This window comes from Xyrauchen texanus, chromosome 27 (assembly GCF_025860055.1).
Source record: "Xyrauchen texanus isolate HMW12.3.18 chromosome 27, RBS_HiC_50CHRs, whole genome shotgun sequence".
NCBI lineage: Eukaryota > Metazoa > Chordata > Actinopteri > Cypriniformes > Catostomidae > Xyrauchen > Xyrauchen texanus.
In genome coordinates this window covers 35,734,475-35,757,104 of record NC_068302.1, presented here as the reverse complement: position 1 = coordinate 35,757,104, position 22,630 = coordinate 35,734,475, and the positions used below count along the sequence as shown (strand labels likewise).

General features: G+C 36.2%; 1 protein-coding gene across 2 annotated transcripts in view; it reads left to right on the top strand.

The window, feature by feature from the left end:
- Window positions 1-21,477, top strand: part of LOC127620982 (TBC1 domain family member 22B-like) — a 74,050-nt gene extending 52,573 nt beyond the window's left edge. Inside the window, exons 10-12 of one of the 2 annotated variants that reach the window (XM_052094369.1) lie at window positions 2,044-2,171; window positions 11,025-11,120; window positions 18,724-21,477. In XM_052094369.1, the coding sequence (XP_051950329.1) occupies window positions 2,044-2,171; window positions 11,025-11,120; window positions 18,724-18,852 (353 nt within the window). In that variant the 3' untranslated portion in view covers window positions 18,853-21,477. The remainder of the gene's footprint in view (window positions 1-2,043; window positions 2,172-11,024; window positions 11,121-18,723) is intronic. The other variant, XM_052094371.1, reaches the window with a different exon arrangement.
- The last annotated feature ends 1,153 nt before the right edge of the window (window positions 21,478-22,630 follow it).

Below are 22,630 nucleotides of genomic sequence, written 5' to 3'. Positions count from 1 at the left end.
AAGAATAATAATTTCATTGGTTGAATAAATGTTAATACTGTGTTGGGTCTACACTTGATGTCCAATGTAAAATCTAGGTACTAAAGTGAGGAATATGTCTCTGCGGAACAATAATAGGCGTTTCCCAATCGTTGGATGGGTGTTTTTCAACTATCCAAATGAAGGTAGGGAAACACAGTGTTGTACACAATGGGCGTCTACAAACCAGGATGGGCGTTTCTCAACTAACCAATGAAAGTAGGGAATCTCAATGTAGTAGGTAAATCATGTAAAGTTGTTGAAAATCACCTATTTGAAAATGCCCACTAATTGGGGAAACACCTAATTTTGTTCTGCAGAGACAAAGCAAAACCAGTCGAGAATCAGTGCGCTAGCTTAGGCAAGCATTTTTGAAAACATTCACAAGTTCTTTTAGAATGTGGTATTTCAAATGGGAATTCTTTTTCGTTCTCTTTCTAAAAGAAAATCAACGTCATTCAGGTTGATAAATGAGATTTGCCGCTGCTCCAATAACTAGACAAGTTTGAATAATAACATGCTGGTTCTGAATCGAAGTTAACTATTCGCCTTGTCTGTCTAGCACATACATTATCCAGTATATAATTAATTACACTTGAGTATATTTACCATTCCTTAAGATCTGTCTTTAATATGCCGTCAGCCATTAGTTATTTTAACTTTCAAAATGCCTTTGGCAATAAGGACTTTTTTTCAATCTTTGTACAGAATCCCTTTTATTGTTTTTTATGTAAAAACATGATTATAGCTGAAAAAAGGAATGCAGCATTAAGACTTTTTTTTTAAACCCTTTCCAAATTTTCACATACGTTTGGCTTTAAGTACATGTTAAAGCTCAATCGACAGCATTTGTGGCATAATTCTGATTACCACAGAAAATAATTTCGACTCCCTCATTTATTTAACAAAAAGCTAAAATGTCTGTTACAGTACGGCACATTCAATGGTCGTGAATGTGGTCATTCACATTAAAATATTTGCCGTTTCAGAACTATTGGCACTGGACGTAAGCATTATACATGTTAACATGATTTAGTGAGATAAAATAACTTGCAGGGTTTACTGCTTTATATCATTATGGCAATTAAGTTGTAATATTGGATATAACTTTGCAAATCTTGTTGCTATACTTTTGAAACAGTGTTTATTTTCACGTTTGTGGTCTGTTCCCTTTTACTTCTATTGTACCGTAAGTAACTTCCTGTTACCACAAATGTTTTTATTTTGAAATAAACGAGGTACGAGTTGATAATTATGCTAAAAATGCTGTTAATTGAGCTTAACTTGCATTCAACCCAAAACATGCCTTTCAGAGACTGCACTGGTGTTACAAAATTGTATGAGAAATTATTAACCAGCATCTGACTTGATGTGAACAGTCCTTTTGTTGTTTTTAAGAACTGGGATTGCAAAGAGATTTCTGATAATGATAAAACCACACACCGGTGACACTTCATTAGCCGAATCCATTATGATGCAACCTTTATGCAACATTGCCAAAATCATTCATTTTTAAAACCATTTTTTTAAATGGTATTTTTGCTTTTATTGATGGCCTCAGTGAGGTTTCCATTTTCCTTCAGCTAGATCTGACTCATTCTCTGTACTTTTGGAGAGCTGTCACCATTTTTCCATCAATATCTACCAGGAATCTAGTCAATACGAATGCTTTTGAAAGAGGCATTCTAATTCTGTTCTAAGACTGAAAGAGAGCTTATCAGAGAAATCAGCCTCTCAATAAACTCAACGCCATACCTACTTTTCCCTTCCCTGCAAATCTCTCTCGCTTTCTCTCTCCTTTCAATCGAATATAATTACACGTGCGTTGGGGTCTATAATGTTGATTCGGTGAAATCGGTGTGCAGAGAATGCAACAATAGCCTGATGGTCTTAGTTCAGGGCCTGGGTGCTTATTTAAACAATGGGGTGTCTTACATATACACAAGGCTATTTCCAGTACTGTACTTTGTAGAAACAACCACCAAATGGATGTAAACCCTTTTGCTTTCTTCTCTACACCCACAGAGGATGTCCATGTGCACTTTCAGAAATGTGAAGTGGAGTACCTACAATTTGCGTTCCGCTGGATGAACAATTTGCTGATGAGGGAGCTGCCGTTACGCTGTACCATTAGACTGTGGGACACCTACCAGGTACTGCTGCACCAAATCCAACAAGGCGATTATGATTAAAACATAGCCATTTAAAGGAACAGTTCAAATTCTTTCATTGTTTACTCACCCTCTTGTCGTTCCAAACCTGTTTGACTTAATCTGTGGAACACAAGAGGAGGCCTCAGTTTCACTTCCATTGAAAGTGAATGGTGACAGAGGCTAACATTTTGCCTTGAATCTCCCTTTGTTTTCTTTGTACATGGACAGTGCCTCTGGAGCAACCTGATTTTAAATATCTTGATGAGTTCATGGAAAAGTGATTACTTTTATCTCCACACTTTTGTTTTAGAACTGTTCCAGCACTGGAGAGTCAAATATAATATACAGTCTCAAAGTTTGTAGTAAAACAATCTTAACTGTGTAATTTGAATTATGCTTATCATCTGTCAGCATGATGCCAGTGAATCACATTGTCTCTTTGTATGTTACGACGTTGTTTTGGGCGATGCTTGCGTCCCTATGGAGTGTGTGCAGGAGCGCGAGTACGTGCAACAGGTAGCTGGCTGCAGTTCACATAATGGCCACAGGTGTCATTTAATAACAAGGGTTTCTGAATCTTACATACTGCGCCTTTACTTAATTAAGCAATAAGGTATGAGAGGCCGTGCTATATTGTGAATATATTTGTGACAATATTAAGGCACAGCTGTGAGTCCCTTATTGCTTTCATAAAACTGGGAAAGCAAAATTAAGGACTCAAGTGTTAATTAAAACGTCATCCTTTTAATTAGAATGATTAAATGCCATCCTTCCAACAGAACGTTGCTAGGCAACAAGAATAACTGTCAGCTATGGTAAAGTGATACAAATTGACCTGTTTTAAGTGACGTCACTTTTTCGCCACAGCCGCCATATTTGTTGCCATCGGCGGGAGGAAACAATGGTGGTGAATGGAAAAACACCTGTAAAACTATATCAAGAAAAAAAAAAAAAAACACTTTTGATCCATGCCATGTCCCAATAAAGGTGTATTCTGGTCTGAGTTCAGCACAAATATTTCTAAATTTGACTTTCACGGACATTTCGATATATATTTTCATGCCGGCGAGTATGACGTTTGACCAGTGAGTACACACGCCTACCGGTACATCACCATAAACATCTCTCATTCAAAAGTTTTCTGCTCTGGTATGGTCAAAATATTACAAAACGTCTGTGATTCCATCTGTATGAATGTAAGAGCTGCTTTTATCTAGTGAAGAATACACTGAAATCACGAGGCATATTAGTGAATAAGACTAATATGTTCACATTGTGGTCTGGTGGTGTGAATAAAGTTGGTTTATTGACTATCATTAATATATACACATAGTGTTTTTTTCATCCACTGTGTGTTACAATTATCACATACATTTATACAGTCTGGATGTTATGAATACAGTCTTCCTATGCACATTTCCAGTTTAATTGTATCAAATTGATGATGGTATAAATATACAGTAATTGACATGTGTACAGATAACTGACATGTCTAAATAAATGAGCATAAGTCACACAAGTGTTTTTATCCCTGTTTTATTGAAGAAAAATAATAGTTTGGCTCTGGTAATTAAACTGCAGTATCAACTTTTATATAGATTTATAAATAGAAATAAATATTTAGATGACTTTTGACGCATCCCACAGTGCAGCGCATGTTTAACCACATGTATGCTTGGTCACAAACATGGTGGCGTGGTCATACAGTGACGTCACAAAAAACAGGTCAATAGAAGTTCTGTGATGAGGTCAGAGCTGTGATGAATGTCGACCAATCAGTATTGAGGACCGGAACTCTCCATTTTATTATACTTTTTTAAAACAACATTATAGGTTATAGGTAACGTGTCCTTGGAAGGCTATATGCTACATCGTACCTCATTTTTATTCTTGTTAAAATGCCACAAAAATGATCTGAACCTGTCAGGGTATGCCTGTCATTCATTAATATTCCTTTGAAAGTTTCCTTCCGCTGATTTCCTTTCGTGTCCTGTCTGCATGTCCTCTCAATCCTCAGGCTTCCTTTGATATATCTCCTTGCTCATGTCTTTGTCCTTTTATATCTGCCTCCATCTATATGCTATTCCATCTCTCACGCTCACCGGTTTGACATCCTTTCCCACAAGGTAGGTTTTAGTGGATAAAGGGGATTTGTTGTCAAATGACAAGTGCAATCCAAGATAGGAAATGGTGAGTGGGGATCCACCATCAGACATACTTGCATGAAATTTGCTCCTGTTCGTAATGAGTCAGCATTCTGTTTCTGCAAGACGTTGTTTGACAGGCATTTTCAGTCATGTGACCGTTCACTACAACCTCTCTAAGCAAATATAAAGGGGACATGTCATGGAAAATGATATGCCCCATAATGTGCTCCATGGAAGAAAATAAAAAAAGAGTTAGGTTTGGAACAACAAGAGGGTGAGTAAATGATAACAGAATTTTCTTTTTTGAGTGAACCATCCTTTTAAAGACTTGTCCGGTACTGCTTTACAGCAGCCTTTGAACTTCTGACTTTGCATTCCTTGTTCTCAATATTTTGGGGGTTTTATTTCCTTGGGCAGTTTCACAGAAGGGCCATGGCAGGCAGTGAAGTCTGTGTTCACCCATCTCACTGAGGTAGAGGAAGTAAAGGTTGGAATGAGGTCATTTGAACACAGTGAGAGAAGCTAAAAGGTTAAACACTACACTTTTGCGTATGTAACCTGTCCTGCCGTCTTCACGACACTTTGTATGCAAATGTAACAAGATTACAGGGATAGAGGTGCTTATCATTTTTATATAGACAAGTCTTTGAAGAGGGCCTAAATCCTGGACTTAATTTAGCACATTTATTTATTTAAAGACCATATGAAACAACATTAACAGCACTTTTAATGTCAGTAATGTGATGTATCTCTGAGTGAAACTGAATATTCAGTGAAAAATAATGTTGGACAAGGCTTGATTTTATTTATCAGTCAGTATTTGATTGAATTGTGAAAAGCAGCCTAAAGAAAATTATTTTGCTCTTTTTGTGCAATTTCTACGTAATGATGTCACAATTATTGCAAACAAATTGGCTGAAGTTATATCTATGCAGATAAATAGCCAATGTTAATTCTTCAAATGATTTTACACATTTCATTTTTTTAATCGAAATTTGATGTTAAATTATTAATATTACAGTTTTGATGTCTCTGAAATGAGCAAATACTCTAGACCAGATCTCCATATCTATACATTTCTAGTGTGTGAGTCAGGATATGTGTGCTCTCAAATATTTATCAAAACACGTAAAGGTCGTGTAAATAAATGTGAGCCAACGTAAAGCTGCTCTGAAAAAGCATCTCAATGCGAAGTTGGCAAGGGTTGACATAACTGCTCAGGACTGGCTCATCAATATTAATTTGTTTTTGTAACTGGGCAGTCCAGGACGATTACGTTGCAATGTGAGAATTGCCTAATTAATATTCATTAGATGTCATGACTCCATAAACGGTCTGTCCAATTCCCTTTTTTAGAGATGGAGAAAGTTTAGATCCAATTTTTTTATGAAAACCATGTGAGTTTTTTTTTTAATAATGTGCACTGATGAATTAGGCACAATAAGGACCAAGGAAATTTATTAAAGGAATAGTTCACTCAAAAATGTAATTTCGTTCCAAATCTGTGTTTAATGTGGAACACAAAAGTAGACAGATTTGAAGAATCTTTCTGCAGCCCTTTTGATGGTGCTTTTTTTGTGTTAATCAACTAATGTGATAATTTTTTTTTTTTTTTTTCTCCCCCAAACCACTTGAGCACAAGCCACGCCCCACAGTCATGACTAAACCCTCAGCAACATTTTGATTGGTCATCTCAGTCCCGCAGTCACCTGTGAATAGCTCAAACTCCAGAAAGAATGCATCCGATGCAGACCATCACCTGCTGGTAGTTTTGAATAAGGGCCGTGGCTTGCGCTCAAGTGGTTTGGGTAAAAAAAAAATCACCCGGCAAACTTGGTCTATTTAACCTTTGTTGTATGGAAAAAGAGCTAAAGAATGTACAAAAGTTAAGCTTTTGTGTTGCTGGTTACAGCATAAGGGTGAACTGATTTTATTTTGTCTACAAGAAGGCATTAATTACTGTTCTTTTTATTGTCATTTCACATTAAAGTGCCATTGTTAGGATTACATTTTGGGTTTGAAACATTGAATAATATGTTCCTAATTCATTGTTAATAAATGCATTCATTGGAGTTATGCAGTTACCACACACATTGCACATCCTGTGATTGGCAGCATTTAGTGAGCCAGAGGAGCATGATTAGATGAGGGTTTTGTCCACTTATATGAGGCTAAAGGCAGAGAAAAGACCCTAGACTTCTGCTGGATCTCTTTTATCTGGTTCCTCGGTAATTGCACGTTTGGCACAAAGACTCTAGATCAATTAGAGTTTCACAAAGAGCTCTGGCCAAAAAGAGAGTGAAAGATGAGAATGAAACTAATGAAGAAAGAGAGAGAAAGAGATCTGTGAAGACAAAAAGGAAAGTTTTGTTAATGTCTGGCTGATGTTCTAAAGCATCTGCATCTCACATGCTTTCCATTAGTGAGATGGGTTTTGTTGAGAGCTGGAGGAGGAACACTTGGCTGTGAATTTGCTCTTAGCTGAAAGAACTTGATCACAAGCGCTTCTGTCTTCTGCTGTTTTTGTTGCTTAGCCTTCACTCCTCTTTAGATCCATCCATTTCTTCTTTCCTTCCTTCTTGCTTCCTTTCATTTCTTTCTTTTTTAATATATACTGAATATATATATATATATATATATATATATATATATATATATATATATATATATATATATATATATATTCACACACACACACCCTTTTCTCCCAAATTTGGCATGCCCAATTCACAATGCTCACTATGTCCTCATGGTGGCGGAGTTGCTAACCATGAGAGCGACAACCACAGTCCACATTTTTCCTGAACAGGTAAGTATCCCACGATTTGAATGTTTTCAATTTCCGGTCTCTAGTGTTCTCGCCTGCATCTGCGTGTACTCTTAGCGGGTAATGTAATGTTTAAGGTATTACATTTGTAAAAATTGTCAAAAAACATGCAGATTCTTTGCAGAGTCAAGATTTTTTTTTATAGACAGTGACTCACCTGAGTGTGTAGATGACATGAAGCGATGGTCAGAGATAAGTTACCTTGATATAATTAATTCTGTGAGTTATCACAGCCAACTATGGTACAAATTGAGCCTGAAATAATTTTTTTTTTTTTTACAGCAAGTAACACTTAAATGGCTGTTGTTCTCTGGATTGCTCGTTTTGGCAGTTTTTACTTGGCGTATAAAGACCAGAAATACAAAACAGGCAATTAGAATCATCATGGCTCCGGCCAGTGGTTGCTCAGGAAAACTGTGGATTTCGCAACCACGAGGAGGGTTACCCATGTGACTCCACCCTCCCTAGCAACTGGGTCAATTTCGTTGCTTAGGAGGCCTGCCTGGAGTCACTCAGTACACCCTGGATTCGAACTCGCGACTCATCAGGATCGGTGCTCGCTGAGATACACAGACCCCCCTTTCAATCTTTCATACTGCCTTGCCTGACTTCCTTTTTCTGTTGGTCTTTTGTTCCTTCCATAATTCAAATTTTTTGTTCTTTGTTTTATTTTCTTTCTTTCTTGTTCTTTCTTTCATTCCTTACTTCCTTTTTACTTTCTTTTGTCCTTCCTTCCTTTGTTCTTTCCTTCCTTATTTCTTTCCTTCCTTCCTTCGTTTTTTTTTTCTTTCCTTCCATCCATAACTTCTTTCTTTTGTTCTTTCTTACTGTCCGTCCTTCGTTCTTGTTATTAGTGGTTCAAGCACGAATTGCTGAAACCCTATTTTAATAGCTCAGATTTGTGTTATTATTCTTCTGTCCTAAAATTTATCATGCAGACCAAATTGTAAGGCCTAGAGACACGAAACTTTGAGGAATGGTAGTACTCCTCCTGGCTGTGCATGTTCTCGCCGTGATTGGCCTATAGGTGGCGCTGTAGCAAAGCCAAATGCATTTTGGGACATAACTCCTAAACTGTATGTCATTCAATCAGTTGCCTTATGTTATTTGAATCATTGGCTCAAGCCGAACAAAATATCTCTGATTTAATTTCCACCATGACATTTTTTTCACAATTTGTGATTTTTCACAAAACCTACTTTTGCGAACTAGTCCTAGGCCATTCGACCGATTGGAACCAAATCAGTGCAGAAAGATTCTCTTGAGTCCCAATATCAATAATTATCCAAAGAAAGTTTGACCCAGCAGGCTCGTCTCACACTAAACGGTGACCCGATCGAGCGGGTGGACGCTTTCAAATACCTGGGGTCCATCATAGTTAGCCTATGCATAGCGGCTACAAAGGATAGCAATAGCCGCAATGGTAGCGCCACTACAGCCTTTGCCTCCTTAAAGAAATGCCTGTGGAACCAACAGGATGTGTCAAACTCAACAAAGATGTACATTTGTAATGCCTCAATATGGACAATCCTATTCTATGGCTCAGAATCCTGGACATTGCTCAAAAGTGACTTAAATCTGCTCGAGCGATTCCAACTTAGGTGCCTTCGCAGCATAGTCCATATCACCTTAAGAGAGCGGTGGAAAAATGAGGACGTTCTACGAACTTGCCAAAACCAAAGCATCAATTGAAACATGTATGAAACGCAATGACTAAGGTGGTTTGGCCATGTCTGTCGCATGGAGATCATCAGACTACCAAATCAATGCTTAAACGTCGAACAACCCGCGGACTGGAAAATAGCAAAAAATGCTCCGAAAAAAACCTGAGATACCCTGCCCTTAGACTCCTCAGTGCGACAACGGATGCCTTATCAATGCTAACGGAGCCTAAGTAAAGTAAGTCATATACATAATGTGCTGCGCTGTGGGATGTGGCAAAAGCCGGCGAAAATTGTGTCGCTATTTATAAATCTTCTAAAGATGATACTGCTGTTTAATTACCAGACAAAAAAAATAATAATTATTTCAATAAAGATATATATATATATAAAGGTTTTATTTTAAGTGACAAAGCTTAATTTCACTAAAGTCAATCAAAGAGCAAAATCTTTGCTGTCAGTTATATAAACATATGTCTACTATATTTATAACATCATAAAGTCGGATACAATTAAACTGGAAATGCACATTGGACGATGTTATTCAGACTATATAGAGGTATGTCATAATGGTGTCTGCACTGGACTCATTAACACAGACATTCTAAAGCCTTTATTTGTGTTGTTGCCCGTAGTAGTGCCAGTGTGTGCAGCGAATGGGGATGGCAGTTTACTGCCGCAAACAGATGCTGTCAGTGTAGACGGCATCAATGATTATAACACGTTTCTACTGCTTTTGATGCGATGCGCCGCCGTGTGCGATGTAGACAGTGTGTTAAATTTTTCTTTCATTTATTTGTCCTCTATTCCTGTTTACTTCCTTTGTTTTTGTTCTTTAATCATTTTTAACTTTCCTTTCATTCTTTCATCTTTACTTTTTGTGCATTTTTCATATTCCAAGTGTTCTGAAGGCATACGATTTTGGTAAGAAACAGCCTGAAATTATGACCGAATTTTCATTTATTTGTGAACCGTTCTTTTAAAGATGGTTTGTCACTTGTAGATAAAGTGTAAACATGGGTCTTTGGAGCTATTAAACTATTGCGACAAATTCGACACATCGAAACTCAACAAACAATATGCATTTTCTCTCCCTCTCTTATAAATTCCAACTTTTTCCTCTTATTTTCTCATTCCACACCCCAACAGCCCCCCACCTCCTCCCACTTAACATCAAGAGGGACCAACAGAAAGTAAGCAAACCTATTTATAACCGCTCACTGCCTCTTAAGTAGCTGAATGTACTACATTGTACATAAAACAAGTAGAGAGGGATGCAGAGGAGAGGATGGAGAACTAGAGGCAGAATATGTGGTGTCTTATTTAGATACGTTGGGAATAACTAACATGACCTGATTCCCAATCCTTTAAATTACATGGATGGTTAAAGTACATTAGGAGCTCAGTGTGTAGGCACTCGACTCCGAGCTAGCTGAATAATTTAGTGAAGTAATATGTGTCGTCTTAAAACAATAGTTGCTCATGATGGAAGTAAACAGTTTTGTTTTTGCAGAGCCATGGTGATGCGGTAGCACACATGCACTGCTCCTATAAAAATGCAGGTTCAAATACGGGGTGACATGTCCTGATACCATTCCCTGCCCACCCTCAAAATATCATATTTTCTTTCTTTATTTAACTAACTAACTAATAAAGGCACATAAATGCCAACTAGACTACAACCTTGCCTAAAAGTTTAAAATAGTTTTAAAAGCTTGAAGTTTGAAGGATGTACAAGTCCAAGAGTCAGAAAGACAGACCGAAAGAATGATGGCTGGATTGATGGATGGATAACAGCTTAAATGTCTTGTGTGGGTTTGTTTACATTTAACAAATCGACAGTTGGAATGTGACGAAGTTTGAAATCATGATCATTCTGTCAATGTAGCACACTTCCGTATTTTAAAGGGAGGTACTACAGGTGAATAGGCAAAAAAAAAAAAAAAAAACTGTTCTTCTATCAGAATGAAAAATTACCAGATTAATATACCCAAAAATATAAGACTTTTTTTATATGCAAATTAGGCGTTATCTCATAAAAAATGCACCAATTTGCACATTACGTACAATTTTGGTACAATGCTGGGTCGCCACTTTATGTCCATGTAAATCTGGGTCCTTAAGAAAACCTGGTTGAGAAACACTAGATAACGAAATAACTACGTACATATTTAAATATGCTACCCTATGTTTTCAACTCTGTTCTTTACATCTTTAGGCGGAGTCAGAAGGATTCTCCCATTTCCACCTCTACGTGTGTGCTGCCTTCCTCATCAAATGGCGCAAAGAGATCCTCTCCATGGTGGACTTTCAGGTACTGGCATGTCCCTGTGTGTTTTGTGCATCACGGTCGATGAGCTTTGTGTTAGAATACGCATGTGTGAGCTACATGTGACCGTCTGCATGTGTGCTGGATACTTTCCACACATGCGTGCACCACTGAAAAGCAGCCAGGCATTCACTTACTCAGGGACTATCAGAATAATTGGCCCTCTAGTGAAGCAGCCTCTGCTGTAACTGAATTTCACAGGCCAGTGGATTCACTACACCTCAGCGCCCGCCAAACAAGACTGTTCTGTTATTCACCCCCTTTTCTCTCCCTTCTCCCACTATGTCTTTCGAGGGATCTTTACGGCTCGACTCCATCTCTAATTCTCTCATTTATTATTTGCCTTATCGTCAGGTTTGGCATAGAGTGGTTTGATGGATAATTATTTGAGAGCAAGTGTTTATACTAGGGCTGTCAATGCATTAAGATCAATATTTGTTTGTTTTTTCCCATTAGTGCAATTAGTTGCAAATATCTTTGCCTAGAAAAATATTTTTATTTCAAAATGCATTGCTGGTAGTTTCAATGTATTTAGTTTCTCGGCAAACATCAAAGACATTGTGTTGATGTCGCTGCAGCCTCCGTTGTACTTCTTATTAACATTAGTACCATTGATGGTGTATTTTGCGTCCAGCCTGAAGTTGGAGCTGTGACTTTAATCTTGAAATATCAGCTTTTCTTGGTGTTAAATTAAGGCATTGCATGACAAACTATTCTTTTTTTAACTTTTAAGAGTTTGATGCTGTTGCACTGATGGCTTCAGTGACAGTCTCATCCACGTTGGAGCATCGCACTCCGCTGTGAACTTCAGCTCTCGTAAAATTCCCATTCAATAATCCCTCAATAAATTACACATTAATTCATATTTAACCCAGTAATGCAATGACAGTAACGCCACAAATTGTAAAGAAATAAAAGTTTTAAAAAAATCATTAGAAATTTACTTGAGTGAGAGTAAAAAGCACCCACTTTTAAACCTACTCTAAAAGTACATTTTAATGTAAATGTAATGGAGTAAATGTAACATGTTACTACCCACCTCTGGTGGAGACTGAGTCCCATTAGATCTTCCTTGGGTTTTGTCCATTTAAGATCATCGTTTGATCATATTTGGCACTTTGGAAATTAATAACAGTCATTTGCGATAGGAGTTTGTGTGATTTCTTGGTAAACAATTTCAAATCTACCAACATCAGCTGCGGGTCAAATGGGTCTAATAGAGCAGATGTGAAAACAATGACTATGATCTGTGAAATATCATGATTTATTTCAAATCCTTCCTGACCCAATGATTCTGGTGGAAATTTATAGAAGCCCAAATCTCCAATAATCTGTAGGAAACAGGTGTTTCAACCCTACAAACGCAATTTTGGGGGCATTTATCAGCTCAGTTTGTGCGACCATTGACAGTAGTTCTTTTCTGGGCTGCCAAAATAACCTGGAAGTGGCAGAGTTTGTTAGTAAACTGTAACTTTAGAAATGATTAATTCTAAGGAGGTAATAATAACAAGTGCTGCAATACAAAAGTTCAAAATTTGCTCAGAGAATTACAAGAAGAGAAATGTTATCTGTATGTATATATTTATATTCTAGAGACTGATGTGTGAAAATCCCAGGAGATCAGCAGTTACTGAAATACTCAAACCAGCCCGTCTGGCACCAACAATCATCCATGCAATTATCTAATCAGCCTATCGCGTGGCAGCAGTGCAGTGCAGAAAATCATTCAGATATGGGTCAGGAGCTTCAGTTAATGTTCATATCAACCATCAGATTGGGGAAAAGATTGGATTTCTTTGATTTGTACTGTGGCATGATTGTTTGTTCCAGATGGGCTGGTTTGAGAATTTCTGTAACTGCTGATCCCCTGGGATTTTCACACACAACAGTCTCTAGAATTTACTCAGAATGGTGCCAAAAACAAAAAATCATCCAGTGAGCGGCAGTTCTGCGGATGGAAATACTTTGTTGATGAGAGAGGTCAGCAGAGAATGGCCAAACTGGTTTGAACTGACAAAGTGTACGGTAACTCAGATAACCACTCTGTAAAATTGTGGTGTGAAGAATATCATCTCAGAATACTAATCTGAGATGCGGGTTGGTGCCGTTTGGGGGGCACGAGGGGGACCTATACAATATTAGGCAGGTGGTTTTAATATGTATGTATGTGTGTGTGTGTGTGTGTGTGTGTGTGTGTGTGTGGGCTGAAACGATTAGTCGACATTATCGACAGTGTCAACAATAAAAAATTGACTAACGAAATCTTCATTGTCGAATAGTCGTCTGATTTAATTTAACACAACATGAGATCTTTTGAAACGCTAATGATGACGATAAATTATTAATTAATTTAACAATAAAAATCCAAGTAGTTTTTCCCTTTTATTTCAGTGAATGTCATTTAGAGGTTTTTTTAAAAAATGATTTTGTCCTCTTTATTGTCAATAAGCACGTTTAATACAACCTTTTATGTTGGGACACAAGCTGAATAGTCGATTAAGATCTAATGATCTTTGCAATAATCACCCGAATAGTGTAATAATCAGTATAATAATCGTTAGATTAGTCGATTATAAAAAATAATTGTTAGTTGCAGCCCTAGTGTTAATATATATATATATATATATATATATATATATATATATATATATATATATATATATATATATATATATATATATAGTGAGGAAAATAAGTATTTGAACACCCTGCTATTTTGCAAGTTCTCCCACTTAGAAATCATGGAGGGGTCTGAAATTGTCATCGTAGGTGCATGTCCACTGTGAGAGACATAATCTAAAAAACAAAATCCAGAAATCACAATGTATGATTTTTTAACTATTTATTTGTATGATACAGCTGCAAATAAGTATTTGAACACCTGTCTATCAGCTAGAATTCTGACCCTCAAAGACCTGTTAGTCTGCCTTTAAAATGTCCACCTCCACTCCATTTATTATCCTAAATTAGATGCACCTGTTTGAGGTCGTTAGCTGCATAAAGACACCTGTCCACCCCATACAATCAGTAAGAATCCAACTACTAACATGGCCAAGACCAAAGAGCTGTCCAAAGACACTAGAGACAAAATTGTACACCTCCACAAGGCTGGAAAGGGCTACGGGGAAATTGCCAAGCAGCTTGGTGAAAAAAGGTCCACTGTTGGAGCAATCATTAGAAAATGGAAGAAGCTAAACATGACTGTCAATCTCCCTCGGACTGGGGCTCCATGCAAGCTCTCACCTCGTGGGGTCTCAATGATCCTAAGAAAGGTGAGAAATCAGCCCAGAACTACACGGGAGGAGCTGGTCAATGACCTGAAAAGAGCTGGGACCACCGTTTCCAAGGTTACTGTTGGTAATACACTAAGACGTCATGGTTTGAAATCATGCATGGCACGGAAGGTTCCCCTGCTTAAACCAGCACATGTCAAGGCCCTTCTTAAGTTTGCCAATGACCATTTGGATGATCCAGAGGAGTCATGGGAGAAAGTCATGTGGTCAGATGAGACCAAAATATAACTTTTTGGTCATAATTCCACTAACCGTGTTTGGAGGAAGAAGAATGATGAGTACCATCCCAAGAACACCATCCCTACTGTGAAGCATGGGGGTGGTAGCATCATGCTTTGGGGGTGTTTTCTGCACATGGGACAGGGCGACTGCACTGTATTAAGGAGAGGATGACCGGGCCATGTATTGCGAGATTTTGGGGAACTACCTCCTTCCCTCAGTTAGAGCATTGAAGATGGGTCGAGGCTGGGTCTTCCAGCATGACAATGACCCGAAGCACACAGCCAGGATAACCAAGGAGTGGCTCTGTAAGAAGCATATCAAGGTTCTGGCGTGGCCTAGCCAATCTCCAGACCTAAACCCAATAGAGAATCTTTGGAGGGAGCTCAAACTCCGTGTTTCTCAGCGACAGCCCAGAAACCTGACTGATCTAGACAAGATCTGTGTGGAGGAGTGGGCCAAAATCCCTCCTGCAGTGTGTGCAAACCTGGTGAAAAACTACAGGAAACGTTTGACCTCTGTAATTGCAAACAAAGGCTACTGTACCAAATATTAACATTGATTTTCTCAGGTGTTCAAATACTTATTTGCAGCTGTATCATACAAATAAATAGTTAAAAAATCATACATTGTGATTTCTGGATTTTTTATTTTTTTTTATTATGTCTCTCACAGTGGACATGCACCTACGATGACAATTTCAGACCCCTCCATGATTTCTAAGTGGGAGAACTTGCAAAATAGCAGGGTGTTCAAATACTTATTTTCCTCACTGTGTGTGTGTATATATATATATATATATATATATATATATATATATATATATATATATATATATATATATATATATATATATATGATGTAATTGAGAATAGAATTCTAGATGTGTAGGCTGTTGTATATGCATGTACTGTATATGGGGTGCCATTTTTGCAAGAAGCTCAATAGGTGCTCTGGTTAGCAACTTGAAAATCATTGATTTTCAGCTCACATGATTCCAAAGAACCTAAGATCTGATCTTACGCAGAGTGAAGCTGATTACGATAGATCTGATACTGTGCACTTACAGCAGCTGTAGGTGGTAACAGCCCACACACACACACATCACAAGCTCTTTCATAAAACCCCCTCTTACATAGACACTAGAGTGGTGCCAATCATGAATCACATTATACTAACATTGTAATCATGCCATGATTACAAGAATTTTTAAGTGAGAACAGTAAAAAGCTTTTCAAAGAACTGATAATTGCCAGGAAACACAGTGTTTTCTGAGGTGGTAAGCTGCTACCTGCAGCTTCTTAATGTTATTTAGTTTTTATTTCTAATTTACTTTCAGTTTGTCCTTTATCATTTATTATTAAGTAATTTAGGACATCTACTTTGTGCATGACACAAGTTATTTTTCCAACATTTGTTAACAGACAGATTGTTTCCCTTTTAATTGACTATATCACAATTCCAGTGGGTCAGAAGTTTACATACACTCAGTTAACTGTGACTAAACGTCAATAATTGTATCTTTATGTTAAATGAAAGCGGGGTGAAAAGATTTCACATCATATAATATACTGTGTATATATATATAACTAAAATAAATAGAGTGATAAAAAATATATTTATATTGGTTTATTTAAAAATGTTCCAGTTCTTTATTTTTTTTTCAGTTAAAGAAAATATTTTGAGTGGTTTAGTTTCTGTTAATGATAAAAGCACTGCACAGAACTCTTTAAAATCGTTACAGTAAGGCCCTATCCACACTAAAATGTTTTAATTTAAAAACTAGAGATTGTACCAAATTCCATGCGTTTTCAACCAAAAATGTACTGTATTAGAGTGGATGTTGCCTCAGATCACAGAATTATCTTCCAGATATCCTTCATTTTGAAATATGCATTAAGAAAATCCTCCATTATTAAAAATAAGTTGTATAAAAAATCTCTCATTAGCCCCACACTGTTAAATATTGCGTACTATAAAAAATATAAAAACAAATTCAGCAAATTTCTGAAAGATGCCAAGAAAAAATATTTTTCTGAGAAGTTGGGAAATTCTTGTGAAAATATAAAAAAGACCTGGAATGTTATAAATGAATTATTAAATAAAAAACAAATAACTCGAGGAATTCCAGGTCAATTATCCGATGGTATAGAGAATTATCAAAACCCCATAGATATAGCAAACGGTTTCAATGATTTCTTTGTGAATGTTGGACCCTCACTGGCAAAAAATATTACGAATACAGGAAAATTCACTTCTCAAATTTTTGATTTGCCATATCCTTGCTTAAATGAATTTGATCCTCCAACTTCTAATGAAGTGCTTGAAATTATATTAAAGCTGAAGGACACAGCTCCAGGACATGATGAAATTAGAGCTAGTCTCATAAAGAAAGTAGTTTGCTATATTATTGAGCCTGTAACTTATGTTCTCTCTTTGTCACTCAAAACAGGCGTTGTACCAAGAGATTTCAAATTAGCTAAAGTAATTCCCTTGTTTAAGTCTGGGAATTCACATGTATTTAACAATTATTGACCTATTTCACTGTTACCTTTCTTTTCTAAAATACTCGAAAAATTAGTTTTAAAAGGATATTAAAACACTTGACAGAAAATTTGACCTTATATGATCACCAGTATGGTTTCAGAGAGAACATGTCTACAGAAATGGCTCTTATACAGTTTAAAAATTACAAAAAATCTGCATGAGAAAAATAACACTATTGGTATATTTGTAGACTTGTCGAAAGCATTCGACACTGTAAATCATAATATTCTTTTAGCAAAATTAGAAAATTATGGCATTAAACATATAGCCTTAACTTGGGTACAAAACTATTTGGAAGAGAGAGAGCAATTTGTTTGTTAACAACCTGAGCTCAAATAGGAGACAACTTTTATGTGGGGTACCGCAGGGGTCCATTTTGGGACCTCTATTATTTCTAATTTATATCAATGATTTAAGAGTTGTATGTAAAAATGTTATGCCATTCATGTTTGCAGATGATACATGTCTTCTATTATCTCATTCTAACATTGACACATTAATAAGAGAAGCAAATGAAGAATTAGAAAATATTTCTAAATGGTTTAAAGTTAATCAACTCTCTCTTAATATACAAAAACTAATTTTATGATTTTTAGTAAAAAAACAAAGGAGATTGCCAGGACATAGAGGTATCAATTGATGGTTTAAAAATTAGCCAAGTGAACCAAATAAAATTTTTAGGTGTCATTGTCGACCAAAAACTAACCTGGAAATATCATATTCAACATGTTTGCAGAAAAATAATGAAATCTGTTGGTATATTGAGTAGAGTTCGCTCTTTAATTTATATTTCATGTATGAAAACATTATATTACAGTTTAATCTATCCCCACATTCTGTACTGTAATATTATTTGGGGCGCAACATGCAAAACATATTTAAATAAGATTTTATTAATACAAAAGAAATTCTTGAGAATTATGAGTAATTCAAATAGATTGTCATCATCTGTTCCGCTATTCATAAAATATAACATCTTGACAATATTTAATGTTAACATCTATTGCATAAATATTTTTATGTATAAGTATGTGAATATGACAAATATTATGCCCAGAGCTTTTAATAATTTTTTCATTTATTCTTCGGATGTTCATGCCTATTCCACAAGGCGTTGTAAAGATTTCTATCTTCCTTTTTGTAGAACTACAGCTAATCAGTCTACACTGAAATACAGAGGGCCTTCCCTCTGGAATCATTTAGACCCCGTTTTAAAGACTAAAATCACTCTAAACTCTTTTAAAAGAGAGCTGAAAAAAATGTTAACATATAATTAAGTTTATCTTGTTAATTTGTTATATTAAAATGATTGATGTATTGATTGTATTGTCTTGCTTGATCATGTAATTTTATGTCCATTTAATGAGATTTTGGGGAGGTGGTTTTATAAGACCTCATGGTCTTCTCACTCTCTCCCGCACAGTATGTTTTTTCTTTCTGTTTTTTTTCCGTTAATGGATTTGTAAAGTAGTATTTTAAATGTTATATGTGCAAATAAACTATATAAAACTATGTTTTTGTAATTTCAGAGCTTGCTGATGCTCCTGCAGAACCTTCCCACAATCCACTGGGGTAATGAAGAGGTGGGTATGCTGCTGGCTGAGGCCTACAGACTCAAATACATGTTTGCTGATGCTCCAAGCCACTACAAGAGATGAGAACCATAACTGACCCTGACTCCACAAGCCCAGACAATGATTTGGATCAGTCAAAACACCACTTCTTTGCTCTTTAATCTGACTCAACGAAGACCGGTCACCAATTTTCTCTAGCGATGTCAAACATTGGTTATCGTTTGTTACAATTCACGATCAAGGATGAGACAAAGTAAACAACCAAGAACAAAATAGATATTTTAAACTACAAATAATCTCTGCTGAGAGTTTCATTTAAAGTCAGATTATTTGGGAAAATAACTGACAATGAGAAGAGAGCTTTTATAGTAATGCAAAAAAGTATCAAACTAAAAACAGAAAGATCCTTCAAAACTACTAGTAACTTGTTTATTCCGAAGAGTTTCCCTTATATTTCTCTTTTTTTTTTTTTTCTGATGTGGTGGACCCTCTCATGCTTTTTGATTGCTCACATTTGCCATTATTACACCATAATGTCATCTCCTTGGCCTCCAACATTGATTGTACCGCAGCAGGTACACAGGTCGATTCCTGCCTGTAATCACTCAGAGACTGTATTATTGAATCTCTGCAATAAAGGGTCACTTCTCAAGAGACGCAGCCAAGCGTTACTGTCTGAAAATTCGAAGAATCAATACACAACTGCTTGAGCGATGCGTTTTGGACTTCTTTTGGTTTTTTGTTTATTATAATCAAAACAATGTGAATTTAACCATCTAAAATGAGAATCTAATCTTTTAAAGTGGTGTTATATGTATATGAACCTCTTGCACAATGATTTCTTAGAAAGTGGGTTCTTTTAGAGTTTTACCTTAAGTGCTCAACTACTGACGTGATGTTTCAGCGCAGATGGCTGAATCAAACTGTGGTGAAATATTAATATTGGTTTATGGGTGAATCTCACGAAAACATGATCCAGGTAACATACCATCCCAAAATCAAAGAAAGACATAAGAGATTCTTGCTTGAAGAAAATTGCCTAGTTTAGAACATTTAAGATTTTTTTCCATTGAGACATTAGTGAAACTATTCCACATCTTTTTAAATATTCAAAAATGTATTACAAATGCAATTCACACAAATCATATACACTGGCGGCCACAAGTTTTGAATAATGTACAAATTTTGCACTTATGGAAATAAATTGGCACTTTTATTCACCAAAGTGGCATTCAACTGATCATAATGTATATTCAGAACATTAATAATGTAAAAAATGACTATTACAATTTTTTTTTAAATTCTGAACTTCTTAAACTACATCAAAGAGTTCACCACCTCCTCCACCTGCTGCAAAGACAGCTTTGCAGATCCTTGGCATTCTAGCTGTCAGTTTGTCCAGTTTGATCCCACAAAAGCTCAATGGGGTTAAGATCCATAACACTCTTTTCCAATTATCTGTTTTCCAATGTCTGTGTTTCTTTGCCCACTCTAACCTTTTCTTTTTGTTTTTCTGTTTCAAAAGTGGCTTTTTCTTTGCAATTCTTCCCATATGGCCTGAATACCTGAGTCTTCTCTTTACTGTTGTGCATGAAACTGGTGTTGAGCGGGTAGAATTCAATGAAGCCGTCAGCTGAGGACATGTGAGGTGTCTATTTCTCAAACTAGAGACTCTGATGTATTTATCGTATTGTTTAGTTGTACATCTGACCTTCCACATCTCTTTCTGTCCTTGTTATAGCCAGTTGTCCTTTGTCTTTGAAGATTGTAGTGTACACCTTTGTATGAAATCTTCAGATCTTTGGCAATTTTAAGCATTGTATAGCCTTCATTCCTCAAAGCAATGACTGACTGACAAATTTATAGAGAAAGGTGTTTCTATTTTTGCCATTTTTGACCTAATATTGACCTTAAGACATGCCAGTATATTTCCTACTGTGGCAACTCAAAAACAAACACAAAGACAATGTTAAGCCTTATTTAACTAATGTTGTGGCAAAAAATTATCAACCAACCATTATCACTGCGTAAGAGACACTCTGACTCAAACAGTCTTTTAAAATTATTTATTCTTGCAAGAAGGACCCGGTCATTACACAGGAGTTAATCTGTGCCGTGAGTGGGACCAAGAAAGGGAGGGCTGACTTGTATTTTATACTCTTATCCCAAGGTTTTCTGACAGAAGCAGATCCTCCCCCTCTGCATCCCTCAGACACAGAGGCATTCCCCTGTAATGACTATTACTGATCAATGAGTATCAAAATTTCTACAACACTAACCAAATAGCTTTCAGCTGTGTTTGATATAATGGCAAGTGATTTTCTAGTACCAAATTAGCAAATTAGCATGATTACTCAAGGATAATGGGTTTGAGTAAAGGAAATGGGACCTGTCTATATTTGATCAAAAATGACTTTTTCAAATAGTGATGGTGCTTTTTTTTTATATCAGTAATGTCCTGACTATACTTTGTGATCAGTTGAATGCCACTTTGGTGAACTAAAGTAAAAATTTCCTTCAGAAACAGCAAAATCTGAACATTATTCCAAACTTTTAACCACCAGTGTAAATAAGTGTGTGTGTGTGTGTGTGTGCGTGCATGTGTGTATATATGTATATATTCTATATAAATAATAATAAAATAGGTAAATAGAATTGGTAAAATGTGCTTAATTGTCATAGTGCCACAGTACAAAACATTTTAAAAAATAGGCAAATAATAAATATATATATATATATATATATATATATATATATATATATATATATATATATATATATATATTTGTATTTATTTATTTTTTTGGATGTGAAATATTACCTAGACATGTTCTTGACAGGTTTCATGAGATTCACCCTTACCAAGTGTGAATCAGTCTGATATGAGGTCACTGTATGAGACCAAAGGACTGTGTTAAAAAATGGAAACCTACTGACTTAATATGATAGACTCAGTGTTTTTGTTTATTTCACTGTGTTGTACTAAAACAAGTGCAAAGGATACCTGAAAAATATGCCCTTTAGCAGCTTATTTTGGCCCAAGCCCAAATTGTAATCCTAAGTACTTTTGGAGAAAAGTAAATGTAGTCTTGGATCACTATGATAAAGACATCTACCATGCACATGTCCATTCAATCTCCCAGAGCAACTGATTTATGCAGATGTTTATGCTAATCAGATGTAGATGATCTGATTATCTTCCCCTTCCCTTTGATCCTACGTTTCACCTCTCAGTTCATTTATTAACTCCAGTTGATACAATTTGATTGGTGATTAACTGTTAAAGTTCATCTGAATCTTCCGCATAATTCCATTCCAAAGTACAAGTGTGATCTTTATAAATTGCTGCTTAATGCGAGATGATTTATTTTCTGAGAAATCAAAAGAAAATATTTTCATTAAAATATCTAATCATCTCTTATAACTTGGCAGTCAGCTAGGACCAAACCCCTGCAAGGATAATCTGAATAATAAATTCAATAAGTGTCCTTCTGCTTTAATTATTGAAGCAAATGGAGTGTATTTATTAGAGAGAGGTGTCAGAATCAGTTAAAAGTGACTCCATTGAACTGTCCTAGCTCAGCAGAGTGGAGCATTTTGTGAGTTTGCTGATGTTAAATGCATTATGTACATTTGTCAGCTCGCTGTCTTTTCATCTGTCAGTGGCATTTGAAACCACCTGCACATACGGTCTTGCTGTTACAATCCATTTTTGAAGCATTTATGTGATGCACTCTATTTTGAAGTGAACTGGAATGTATTTTTTTTTCTAATATCAAGTTTAAAATTAAGTTTGTCTTTGCATATTTTAATGAGCTGATATTTTCTCCAGAGATGGTAATTAGCTCTCTCGTCACCCTTT